We start from the raw sequence: 13,821 nt of genomic DNA, 5'->3' as shown, positions 1-13,821 counted from the left end.
ATATGATGGAATTTAGCTCACAGGCAATTTCGTTATATTTGTATAATTAATCAGGATGAAATACTGGACTACGGTCATAGTTTATCCCACAGGCAATTATGTATCGGAATGTAGTTTAGTAGTTTTATCAATGATGATAGAAATAAATTTATTTATTTACTTTATGGTTATTTGTAAATAATTTTTCAGTTCTATCATGAAGTTTAATTTTATGATGTAAACTTTAGAACATATTTCTTAATTTGCCCACAGGGATTAAGGAAAGGAACATGATTTCTTAAGTTTTATCATAATGGTTGTAATGAATCTTATGGAATAAAACTTTAGCCTACATGCAAGTTTTATATCATTTGATTCTTCAACTCATTTGATAATGGTTTCATCATAAATAAAAAATTTTCAGTTGGATCTAATTGAGTAAAACTTTAGCCCACAGGCAAGTTTTTGTCACTAGATTCTTCTGGCTCTTTAGCAATTGTGAACAATATTATCATAAGGGTTTCTTAATTGGATTTAATAGAATTAAAACTTTAGCCCACAGGCAAGTTTTATGTCAATAAATCCTTCGACCCATTAGATAATGATTTTATCACAATTTCTTAGAATTTATAAATTTAGCTCAATTATAATTCTAATTAAGTTTCATGGTTTGCATTGGCAAAACATGTTTTCAGTCACTTCCCAAAATTTAGCCACTTCTATTAATTAATCCACGAATCTTGCTCGGTTCTTTGGACTAACTGTAGTAAGATTACGTGATTTGACATACCTCTTGGATTCCAATAATGATAAAATGTATCTTTTGAGCCAAATTCTAACTTGGTTTTGAAAGATGTATTTTGTTTTTTTTTTTTTTTAATATGTCCAACTATGGTGGGGAAACATATCTTCATTATTTAGTTGGACTTTAATTGGAACCAAAAATTGATTATTTAGTATGTCCAACTAATGGTGGGGAATTATGTCTTCATTTGTTAGTTGGTCAAATCAATTATGAGTATGTATATTATTAAGTTTATTTATTAATTTTGCTGAAGAATATTTTAATCAGTGGGAGCGATCATTTATAAAAAGATCATTAAGTTACTCCACTAAAGATTTTGGATTTAATTATTGTATTCATACATTCCAAATTGGGTTGTACGTTAAACAATAAGTCCAAAAGATTCCACAAGTATCAATCTTGTGATTGTTCATATAAATTCATAAGTTCAAATTATTGAACATTTGGTTGTGCAACATATTTATGAAAATGTTGTAACAATATTAAGGAATTTATTAGAACAAAAGCATTTAACTTGTGGTGCACTGTAATTTAATAAATTCTTCAGTGATTAATAGAGTCTTTAGTTTCTTCAAAATTGATCCTGGGCCATTTCAGTCGTAAGGCTCAAAACAATATTGTGGGACATAAAAGTAAGACTCATTATGTTCAGTTCATTTAAAATGAACATTGAAGTTATTTGGGAAGTTATGGTGTATGATTAAGATTCCAAATTCATCGACTTAGACCTTTGGTTTATTGTCTAAGTTATTGGAATGCTTCTGTGACTTGACTATCTTTTGGCTATTTTTGATGAGTGGGAGTAATAGACGTGTTAACTCCAAGCTCTTAGCTGTTAGAGATAGTACTTAAAGTTAACTTATAAAGAAGTCATAGAATTTAGGTAGCATTATGCTAACATTAAGAGATCTCTACTTAAGGCATGCTTATAAAGGTTTAGAGATCATACAGTGTACTCTTTTGTACAATTTGGATGTGTTTTCTCCTTCAGTTGTGCACATAATGTATTTTGAGAAACATCCCTTAAGGTACCAAGAATAAACATAGCGTTTGTTCATTAAGGACCTAAGTTGGAGAATTAAATGCATGTGACCATAATGGATATTACTCTGATTAAATAGAGGATATATCACTATGATTCCTGTGTTTTGTTCTTTGATGAAGGTTGTGCTAGTACTTGCACCAAGTGGGAGAATGTAAGATTTTCCCTAATAATATATATTATATATTATATATTAGGGCTTTAGTTAAATGGTGCAAGTGGATGATATGAACCTAGTCCAAGGTTCAAATAAGATGGAGTATTGTCCCAAGAATGCTCTCAAAAGTAAAGATAGAGATGGATCAAAATACCTTAACCTCACGAGAAACGCTTAGTCTTGAATCCTCAAAGACTTGGAAGAATCCCATGTAGCTTCAAGTACCTTGATGTTGCAATCTTCAATCAACTAGAGTCGGATCTAGTTTCCTTCGATTCAAGAACGAGTCCACGAACCTAAATCTAAGGTTGAAGAAAGTAAGATTGATTCGAGTCCACGAATCAATTTGCTAGTCGAGTCCACGACTAGCCACTAATTGAGTCCACAATTAGCCATAAGGTTTCTTACACAAGTGTAAAGAAAAACTTAAGAATTTTATTGAAATTGAAGCCTGTTTAAAACTGATATGGATGTGACCTATTTATAGGTATAGGGCAGCATTGTAATCTAAATACAATGGGAAAAGGAATCCTAAACCTAATCTAGAAAACAAGTAAATAGAGTTTTATTTAGAAAAGGATTTAAAGAATCCTTTCTAAATACAACTAGTGTTTTCTCTTTTATGCCAAACAATTTAATTAATGATGACCAAAAATAATAGGGCTGATTTGGGCCTAATTTAATCACCAAAATCAACACTTAAACAATTATAAAAAGCCTTGAAATCTTCTTCATCTTTTGCAAATGGGCTTGACTTGGATTTCCACCATCTTTGAATATCACCAATGAAGAGTTGTCTTAATCGTTTGGACTTGGGCCTTGTGATTGACCCAATTGGTACTCTTGATGGATCTTCATTATGTTGGGCCGCATCATCCTCACCTTCTTGAAAATGATTCGACCTCGAATCTTGTAAGCATTGTCTTCGATCCATGATATCACTTGAAATGGGCCACTATAATACTTTCCTCTATCGAATGGAATTATTATTGGGCCTTCTTGTTTCTTCCACCAATGATTCTTTAAGGATGTAGTTATGGGCCTTGTGATGAGCCCACTATAGACCCTTATTGGATTCCATGTGTACTGGTTCTTATTATTCAGAGCCTAGGTTTATCTCGTTCTTCTCTTACATACTACTTTTTTTCGTGTCTTATTCATTAAAAAACCCCCAAAAAATTTTCCTTTGCATTCTTGATTATTTTCTTGAATCTTGATACATGTCCTTTAGTTTCTTGAAAACCTATCCCGAAAGAGTTTTCCCTTTTTCCTATCCAATATCAACGATACCTCACACCTCCTAAGTACCATATTACCACAAATTCAGTCAAGAAAAAAATCCCATCTCACCCTTACCTATATACGAAGTGCATTTACGCGCAATCACGTCGCAATCACACCCTGTCCAGATTTCCGCGTTTTGTGACCAGTTTCAAAGAATGATCTATATCTCGAGATCCACTGTTTAGTTTTATCTGAAATTTTGTTATGTTGTAGATCTCTTCTGGGGCATTCATTTGATATATTATACACTTGCTAATTCCTTACGGTCATTAAGATATTGATCTTCGAAGTAAGGGCAGCGTTTCTGTTTTTCTGTGTGATTCTTGCAATTCTTGATTCTATTTTGAAGGGGTTGTGTGGATCCTCTTGGTCCAAAATATTTTTTGATATTTACAGTAGTTATTTGGAGGTTACTTATTATAAAAATTTATCAAAAAAATTCAAGAAAGTTGAAAAAAAAAAAAAAAAAAGAGAAAGCAAAAGAAGAAGAAGAAGAAGAAGAATAAGGTTGGGGAAAGAATAAGGTTGGTAGAAGAATCTTGGAGGGAAAAGGAAGGGGAAAAGTATAGGGTTGGAAGGAGTTCTTGATAGATTCCTATTTTGTTGTGGTATACTTGAACCCCTCTTACATTCTATTTGTCTCTATCTGTTGATATTGGTCTTGCACATCTTTCTGCCATACTTCTTTCTTTGGTTTCCTTTTTCTTTCAAATCTTATTTAGTTTCTTTGCTCGTATTGTCCTTTCTTTGCTTCTTGCTCTCAATTTTATTACCTATCTCGTGATACACCCTTACTCTCAATGGCTTGTGAAGTCTTCCAAGGTACGTTTTCTTGAACTTTGAGGTTGAATCCATATCAACATGAGTACCTGACTAGAATTTTCCTTTTTGGAAAAAGGCTTGTGAGAGTATCTGCCACCTTGAGCGATACACGTGTGGAGTGTGTGTTTGTAAGAGTGTGTAGTGCACCCCAGAGCTATATAATCCACCTCTTACCTGAGAGCTGAGAATAGTGAGGGACCGAGCCAACTTTTTGGTTTCACTAACGTGTCTACACACACATTTTCTTGTTTTTAGAATTTTTTTTTCCTTTACAGATGGATGAACAAGTTCCAAACCCACCCCGGCCATTGGAAGCAAAAATAGATGCTCTAACCTTCGCCATGGACGGGTTACTCACACGAATGACTAATTTGGAGCAACGCCCACAGCAAGTGCAACACACAATGATGAGCGACACCTGCCACCAGCAGGGAGAGTGGATCCTAGATGTCAAAGGATCCAACAGCCTAATGAAGAGCTAGGAAACATTAAACTTGAAATTCCTTACTTCTCTGGTGAGAAGGGACCAACAGAGTATATAGAATGGGAGAATGCTGTTGAAACACTTTTTGATTTAAAGCACTATTCTGATCTTACAAAAATTAGGCTAGTTGCTACATCTTTTAAGGGGTATGCAGTATCTTGGCGGAGAAAAAGAAATAGGGAGAGAGTTGCTGATTTTATTCCCTATGAATCTTGGGTTCAAGTAAGGGAAGATATGCGCCTAACTTTTCGCCCTAAATCTTTTTTCTATGATCTTGAAAGAAAATTGCAGGGAACCGTTCAGGGATCAATGTCGGTTGATGACTATCACCGAACAATCAATATTTTGCTAGAGCAAGGGGACATACATGAAGAAGAGGCAAGAACTATTGCTCGTTTCTTACATGGATTGAACAAAGAAATCCGGTGGGGAATGAGTACACAAAGATATGGGCAAATTATATTATGCACCCGGTGCATAATCGATTATGCACCGCGCGTCTTTTTTTTTTTTAAATGAAAACTAATAGTGTTTATTTTCGCTGTTTCGCACCCTTTTGCAAAAAGTAACTCTGTTATTCAGTGTCATTTTGTATACACTGCAGTTTCAATTGAACACAACTACAGTTTCATTTCGATATAACTATAGTTTCATTCGATATTTATAGACTCAAATATGTGAAAATGTTATTTAATTTTATTTTATATACACTATAGTTTCATTAAAACACAACTACATGATCATTTTGATATAATTACACCTTCATTGTACAATATACACTGCAGTTTCATTTCACTATAACTACAGTATCATTTTGATATAACTGCAGTGTCGGTTTGGATATACTGTAGTGTCAGTTGGTGTTTAATACACTAAACAAACGGACTCCGTTAACTCTAACGGCGGATCGTTTCTTTACTTAAAGAAACGGCGTCGTTTTTTATCGCGGTGCACATGCACCGCGGTCTATAATATAACGACTGAAAGATATGACACCCTTGATGATGCCTTGTATGCTGCACGCGAATATGAAGCAAAAATCAAAGAGATGAAGATGTACAAGCCCAACAATGGTGCATCAAGATGGAACAACACTCATTCTACCCCTCAAAGGCGTGATGAACGCCCTCTTCCAAGAGATGATTCACGAGACAAAGGTAAGGAAAAGGTAAGTGAGGCAGTGAGGCCTCAACGTGATAGCTAGAGAATTAATTTGTTATAGATGTAATGGAAGAGGCCATATGGCTCGTGATTGTCCTAACAAGAGGGTAGTTAAGATAACAAAACAATGTGAAAAGTTTGCTTCTTGTCTTGAATATGAGTCTGAGGATGAGGTTAGTGACCATTTGGAAACCCCCAATGAGCATGTTGAGGAGGAACCACCTTTACCTTTAGATTTTGATTATGAATATGCTGATAGTGAGTCTGTTCATACTCTTGTTGTTAAGAAGGTTTTGAATGTTCATCCTTTAAAAGAAGATGAGTGTCAAAGAGAAAATATATTTTATGCTAAAGGGTCAATTAGAGGGAATGCTTGTACTGTGATAATAGATTCTGGAAGTTGCACAAATGTGGCTAGTGCAGCTATGGTTAAATTTCTTCAATTACCTTTGCTTGATCACCCTAATCCATATCGTTTGCAATGGTTAATCGATGCAGGAGAAGTTAGAGTAACAAAGCAGGCTCTTATTCCTTTATCTTTTAACAGTTACCGTGATGAAATTTTGTGTGATATTGTCCCAATGCAGGCTACTCATGTGCTGTTAGGTAGACCGTGGCAATTTGATAGAAAAATCACTTTTGATGGAATGATGAACACTTATGTGTTTCACATGGATGGAGTTAGATATGTCTTGTCGCCTTTGACTCCTAAACAGGTGGAAGAAGTACTATTGAAATCGAGGAAGGCATCAAAAGAGGTGAAATCAATGCCATATTCCCCCTATCCAAAATCAAAGCATCCACCTCCTCCAATCTCCCTTTCCACGCCATTTTCTTCTCAAAACCCAGCAAAGGAATCACGACATCAGCCCTCTCTTCTTGCAACAAAAAATGACATTAAGAAGACAATAAGAAGGGGAGACATGTTTAACTTACTTTTCATTCATAAGCTTACCACTGATCTTGATTCTTCACTCGTGTTACACTCTGAATCTTGTTTTCGTAATGCCTCTATTGATGAATTGCTTGCTGATTTTTCAGATTTATTCCCTAAAGAGATGCCAAAAGGATTGCCACCACTTAGAGGGATTGAGCATCAAATCGACTTTGTCCCTGGATCTACCTTGCCAAACCGACCAGCCTACAAAACCAATCCCGTGGAAGCAAAGGAAATCCAGAAACAGGTTGAAGAGCTTCTTGAAATTGGACATATTCGAGAAAGCTTGAGTCTGTGTGTCGTTCCAGTGCTCATTGTCCCAAAAAAAGATGGTACATGGAGAATGTGTGTTGATTGTCTTGCAATCAACAATATAACTATTAAGTATAGATTTCCTATTCCTCGAATTGATGATATGCTTGGTGAACTTTATGGAGCTAAGTACTTTAGCAAGGTGGATTTGAAACGAGGATATCATCAAATCAGGATGAAAGAAGGTGATGAGTGGAAAACAGCCTTCAAACAAAGCATGGTTTATATGAGTGGTTAGTCATGCCTTTTGGCTTAGCTAATGCCCCTAGCACATTCATGAGGCTTATGAACCATGTTTTGAGGAAATTTATTGGTAATTTTGTTGTTGTTTACTTTGATGATATTCTGATTTATAGCAAGTCACAATAAAAACACTTGAAACACCTTCGATTAGTTTTTCTTGAACTTAGGGCTGCACAGTTGTGTGCCAATCTTGAGAAGTGTTCTTTTATGTCTGAGAGTGTCGAGTTTTTAGGATTTCATGTTAGTATAGAAGGTGTGACCATGGATTCAAAAAAGGTTGAAGCTATCACAAGTTGGCCAACGCCAACTAATGTATCTAACTTGCGTAGTTTTCTTGGACTGGCAGGTTTCTACAGAAAGTTTGTTCGTGATTTCAGCTCCATAGCAGCCCCTATGCATGAGTTGATTAAGAAAGACACCATCTTCAAATGGGGGCCTAAATAGGAACAAGCTTTTGCTACATTGAAAGAGAAACTCACCACCGCTCCTGTTCTAGTTTTGCCTTGTTTTGATAAAACTTTTGAACTAGAATGTGATGCTTCTGGCATTGGAGTTGGTGCTGTACTGATGCAGGATAAACGCCCCATTGCCTATTTTAGTGAGAAGTTGGGTGGCGCAACACTCAACTATCCCACATATGATAAAGAACTTTATGTCATTATAAGAGCCTTGGAAACTTGGCAACATTATTTATGGTTTAAAGACTTTATTTTAGGCACTGATCATGAAGCCTTAAAACATTTGAAAGGCCAAGGATAGCTTAGATGGAGAAGAACGTGCCAAGAAGATCAAGGAGATGCATGTTAAAGTCAAAGAACAAATTCATAAAAGGAACGAACAAATAGCTGCTCGAGTGAACAAGACAAGGAAAAAGATCACATTTGAGCCTAGAGATTGGGTGTGGATTCACTTGCGCAAAGACCGTTTTCCCCGCGAGAGAAAGTCAAAGCTGAACCAACGTGGAGATGGCCCATTTCAAGTTATATTACGGATTGGAGATAACGCTTATAAGGTTGATCTTAGAGGAGAATACAATGTCTCTTCTACTTTCAATGTTTCAGACTTGTCTCCATATGATTGCACAGATTCGAGGACGAATCATTTTCAAGAAGGGGAGGATAATGTAACCCAAACTACTGAAGATCCATTAAGAGTACCAGTTGGGCCAATCACAAGGTCTAAGTCCAAACAATTAAGACAACTCTTCATTGGTTATGTTCAAAAATGGTGGAAATCCAATTCAAGCCCAATTGCAAATGATGGCGAAGAACTCAAGGATTTTTATAATTGTTTAAGTTCTGATTTTGGTGATTAAATTAGGCCCAAATCAGCCCTATTATTTTTGGTCATCATTAATTTAAATTGTTTGGCATAAAAGAGAAAACACTAGTTTGTATTTAGAAAGGATTCCTTAAATCCCTTTCTAAATAAGACTTTATTTACTTGTTTTCTAGATTAGGTTTAGAACTCTTTCTTCCATTGTATTTAAAATTATAATGCTGCCCCTATACCTATAAATAGGGCACATCCATATCAGTTTCAATCAGGCTTTAATTCAATAAAATTCTTAAGTTTTTCTTTACACTTGTGTAAGAAACCTTATGGCTAATTGTGGACTCAATTAGTGGCTAGTTGTGGACTCGACTAGCAAATTGATTCGTGAACTCGGATCAATCTCACTTTCTTCAACCTTAGATTTAGGTTCGTGGACTCGTTCTTGAATCGAAGGAAACTAGATCCGACTCTAGTTGATTGAAGATTGCAATATCGAGGTACTTGAAGCTACATGGGATTCTTCAAAGTCTTTGAGGATTCGGGACTAAGGGTTTCTCGTGAGGCTTAAGTATGTTGAGCCATCTCTATCTTTACTTTTGAGAGCATTCTTGGGACAATATTCCATCTTATTTGAATCTTGGACTATATTTATATCAATTTGGATCGAAACTGATATGGATCGGAAATTTTTTTTTGGGGTTTTTTAATGAAAAAGACTCAAAAAAAAGTAGTATTCAAAAAGAGTTTCAATAGCATTCTCCCATTCTATGTATTCGGTATGTCCTTTCTCACCGGTGAAGTTAGGAATTTCAAGTTTAATGTTTCCTAACTCCACATTACGCTGTTGGATCCTTTGACATTTAGGATCCACTCTTCCTGCTGGTGGCAGGTGTCGCTCATCATTGTGTGGTGGTTGCACTTACTGTGAGTGTTGCTCCAAATTAGTCACTCGTTTGAGTAACCTGTTTATTTTTTATTCTAATCTCTTACGTGTGTTTGGAACCTCTTCAGCCATCAGTAAATGAGAAACAAAATCTAAAAACAAGAAGATATGTGAGTATTCATGTTAGTGAAACCAAAAAGTTGGCTCGCTCCCTCACTTTTCTCAGCTCACGGGTAAGAGATGGATCATATGGCTCTGGGGGTTCACTACACACTCTTACAAACACACACTCCACTCGTGTATCACTCCAGGTGGCAAATACTATCACAAGCCTTTTTCCAAAAAGGAAAATTTCTAGTCCAGAACTCAAGTTGATATGGATTCAACCTCAAAGTTCAAGAAAACGTACCTTGGAAAGCTTCACAAGCCTTTAAGAGTAAGGTGTATCGCGAGGTAGGTAATAAAATTGAGAGCAAGAAGCAAAGAAAAAGGACAAAACAAGCAAAGAAACTAAGCAAGATTTGAAAGAAAAAGGGAGGCAAAGAAAGAAGTATGGCAGAAAGATATGCAAGACCAATATCAAAAGATAGTGACAAATAGAATATAAAAGGGGTTCACGTGTACCACAACCAATTAGGAATCTATAAAGAACTCCTTCCAACCTTATACTTTTCCTCTTCCTTGTCCCTCAAAAATTCTCTTACCAGCCAAATTATTCCCCAACCTTATTCTTCTTCATCATAGCTTTCTTTTTTTTGTTTTTTTTTTTTCAACTTTCTTGATTTTTTTTAAAATTTTTTTTTTGATAAGTAACCTCCAAATAACTACTGTAAATATCAACAAAAATTTCGGATCAAGAGGATCCAAACACACGTAAGAGATTAGAGCACAAAATAGATGCTCTAGCCTTTGCCATGGAAGGTTTAAGCACTCGAATGACTAATCTAGAGCAACACCCTAAGCGAGTGCAACTGCCACTCTATACTAATTGATATGAACCTAGTCCAAGGTTCAAATAAGATGGAGTATTGCCCCAAGATTGCTCTCAATGTAAAGATAGAGATGGATCAAAATACCTTAAACCTCACAAGAAACCCCTTTGTCTTGAATCCTCAAAGACTTGGAAGAATCTCATTGTAGCTTCAAATACCTTGATGATGCAATCTTCAATCAACTAGAGTTGGATCTAATTTCCTTCGATTCAAGAACGAGTCCACGAACCTAAATCTAAGATTGAAGAAAGGAAGATTGATTCAAGTCCACGAATCAATTTGCTAGTCGAGTCCACGACTAGCCACTAATTGAGTCCACAATTAGCCATAAGGTTTCTTACACAAGTGTAAAGAAAAACTTAAGAATTTTATTGAATTAAAGCCTGTTTAAAACTGATATGGATGTGCCCTATTTATAGGTATAGGGCAGCATTGTAATCCTAAATACAATGGGAATAAGAGTCCTAAACCTAATCTAGAAAGCAAGTAAATATAGTCCTATTTAGAAAAGGATTTAAGGAATCCTTTCTAAATACAAACTAGTGTTTTCTCTTTCATGCCAAACAAATTAAAATAATAATAACTAAAAATTATAAGGCTTATTTGTGCCTAATTTAATCTCCAAAATCAGCACTTAAACAGTTATAAAAAGACTTGAATTCTTCTTCATCTTTTGAAATGGGCTTGACTTGGATTTCCACCATCTTTGAATATCACCAATGAAGAGTTGTCTTAATTGTTTGGACTTGGGCCTTGTGATTGGCCCAATTGGTACTCTTGATGGATTTTCATTATGTTGGGCCGCATCATCCTCCCCTTCTTGAAAATGATTCGACCTCGAATCTTGTAAGCATTGTCTTCGATCCATGATATCACTTGAAATGGGCCACTATAATACTTTCCGCTATCGAATGGAATTATTATTGGGCCTTCTTGTTTCTTCCACCAATGATTATTTAAGGATGTAGTTATGGGCCTTGTGATGAGTCCACTATAGACCCTTGGATTCCATGTGTACTGGTTCGTATTATTCTCCCCTTCTTGAAAAGGATTGATCCTCGAATCCAAATCTTTAATGAAAGACAAGTTAGCAAGCTCACTTTGTGTTTTATCACACGCTCATGAAACTTTTTCTTGCGATGCTTGACACGACTAGCTCCAATTATCATCCTACAATCAACAAGTAAGGGAATTAAGTCTAATGACACAGCATGAAATTTAAACATTTTTAATGGTAATAGTTCAACAAAATGAGATATATTAAATTTAGCCATCTTGTTTGAATTATCAACAAGCACATCATCTTTCCTCCTAGAGCTTAATGCTAAACCAAGCACAAAATCCATGGAAATATCAAGTAATGATTTAGATGCATTGTGGTGGTAAGTAGCACAATTATGAACATAAGATTCTACATCGTTTTTCTTCTTTGGCCAATGAAAATATCTATGCAAAACATCATCACACTTTGGAAAATCAAATTGTCCCTTATGTGAATCAATAATTAAACCATTGCTCAAATCCAAGCAAAAAAGTGCCAATCCCATTAACTTTGTACGAAAACCCCTTGAGCAAGTAGTATTTCACATAAGAAGTTTTCAAATGTGCCTTATAACTTCCCAGTGATTCCTTATCTCTATCAAATAAAGTTTTAGTAAAATCAAAATTAAGAAATCTCGGATGTATGGATGCAAACAAATTTCTAACACATCTAGCAAGTAGGTCATTAATAGAAACATGACAAACAAATCTAGAGAATTTTAATGCACGCTTTTGAAATAAAAGTGAGTAAATAGTTACTCCCCTTCTTTTCTCTTGATTAATATCCTTTGTATTTACTAAGAGAGGTTGCACTTTGACACCTTGGGCCTGATTGTGGTCCCTTTGTTTGGCTACAAACTGAGTTAGAGGATTGGAGTGGTGATTACAATTCCAAACATGGAGGTCCACTTTTCTCTCTTTGATTTCTTCCTTCTTTGAGGCGGGTTTGAGAGCTTGCATCAATGTCAATTGAATTTCTTCTACTTGTTTAGGATACAAACGAGGCAAGACATATCAGCCAAATTCTTTCCCCAACCTTATTCTTGACATTTAGTTGTCTTCATTGGTGATATTCAAAGATGGTGGAAATCTATGTCAAGCCCATTTGTAAAAGATGAAGAAGAAATCAAAGAGAGAAAAGTGGAACCTCCATGTTTGGAATTGCAATCACCACTCCAATCCTCTAACTCAGTTTGTAGACAAACAAAGGGACCACAATCAGTGATACAGTGGAAAGAACCAGCCCAAGGTGTCAAAGTGCAACCTCTCTTGGTAACTAAAAAGGATAGTATGCAAGAGAAAGGAAGGATAAAGATTGGAGCGACTTGTGTCAAGCATCCCAAGAAAAAGTTCCATGAGCGTGATAAAACACAAAGTGAGCTTGCTAATTTGTATTTCAATGAAGATTTGGATTCGAGGACGAATCCTTTTCAAGAAGGGGAGAATAATAAGAACCAGTACACATGGAATCCAATAAGGGTCTATAGTGGGCTCATCACAAGACCCATAACTACATCCTTAAAAAATCATTGGTGGAAGAAACAAGAAGGCCCAATAATAATTCCATTCGATAGAGGAAAGTATTATAGTGTCCCATTTCAAGTGATATCATGGATCGAAGACAATGCTTACAAGATTCGAGGTCGAATCATTTTCAAGAAGGGGAGGATGATGCGGCCCAACATAATGAAGATCCATCAAGAGTACCAATTGAGCCAATCACAAGGCCCAAATCCAAACAATTAAGACAACTCTTCATTGGTGAAATTCAAAGATGGTGAAAATCCATGTCAAGCCCATTTGCAAAAGATGAAGAAGAATTCAAGGTTTTTTATAATTGTTTAAGTGCTGATTTTGGAGATTAAATTAGGCATAAATAAGCCTTATTATTTTTAGTCATCATTATTTTAATTTGTTTGGCATGAAAGAGAAAACACTAGTTCGTATTTAGAAAGGATTCCTTAAATCCCTTTCTAAATAGGACTATATTACTTGCTTTCTAGATTTGGTTTAGGACTCTTATTCCCATTGTATTTCGGATTACAATGCTGCCCTATACCTATAAATAGGGCAGATCCATATCAGTTTTAGGGAGGCTTTAATTCAATAAAATTCTTAAGCTTTTCTTTACACTTTTGTAAGAAACCTTATGGCTAATTGTGGACACAATTAGTGGCTAATCATGGACTCGACTAGCAAATTGATTCGTGGACTCGAATCAATCTTCCTTTCTTCAACCTTAGATTTAGGTTCGTGGACTCGTTCTTGAATCGAAGGAAACTAGATCCGACTCTAGTAGATTGAAGATTGCATCATCGAGGTACTTGAAACTACAATGGGATTCTTCCAAGTCTTTGGGAATTCGAGACAAAGGGGTTTCTCGTGAGGTTTAAGGTATTTTGAT

At 35.7% G+C, this 13,821-nt stretch overlaps 1 protein-coding gene across 1 annotated transcript; it reads left to right on the top strand.

Moving 5' to 3' along the window:
• The first annotated feature begins 6,405 nt into the window (after positions 1-6,405).
• LOC109173929 lies at positions 6,406-7,135 on the top strand. Its single transcript, XM_019323252.1, has 2 exons — positions 6,406-7,003; positions 7,062-7,135. Exons 1-2 carry the CDS (start codon positions 6,406-6,408, stop codon positions 7,133-7,135), a joined length of 672 nt encoding a protein of 223 aa, XP_019178797.1.
• Positions 7,136-13,821: the final 6,686 nt, after the last annotated feature.

This window comes from Ipomoea nil, unplaced genomic scaffold, assembly GCF_001879475.1.
Source record: "Ipomoea nil cultivar Tokyo-kokei standard unplaced genomic scaffold, Asagao_1.1 scaffold0497, whole genome shotgun sequence".
Taxonomy (NCBI): Eukaryota; Viridiplantae; Streptophyta; class Magnoliopsida; order Solanales; family Convolvulaceae; genus Ipomoea; species Ipomoea nil.
The sequence above is the reverse complement of the archived record's forward strand: the minus strand, read 5'-3'. Positions and strand labels throughout refer to the sequence as shown.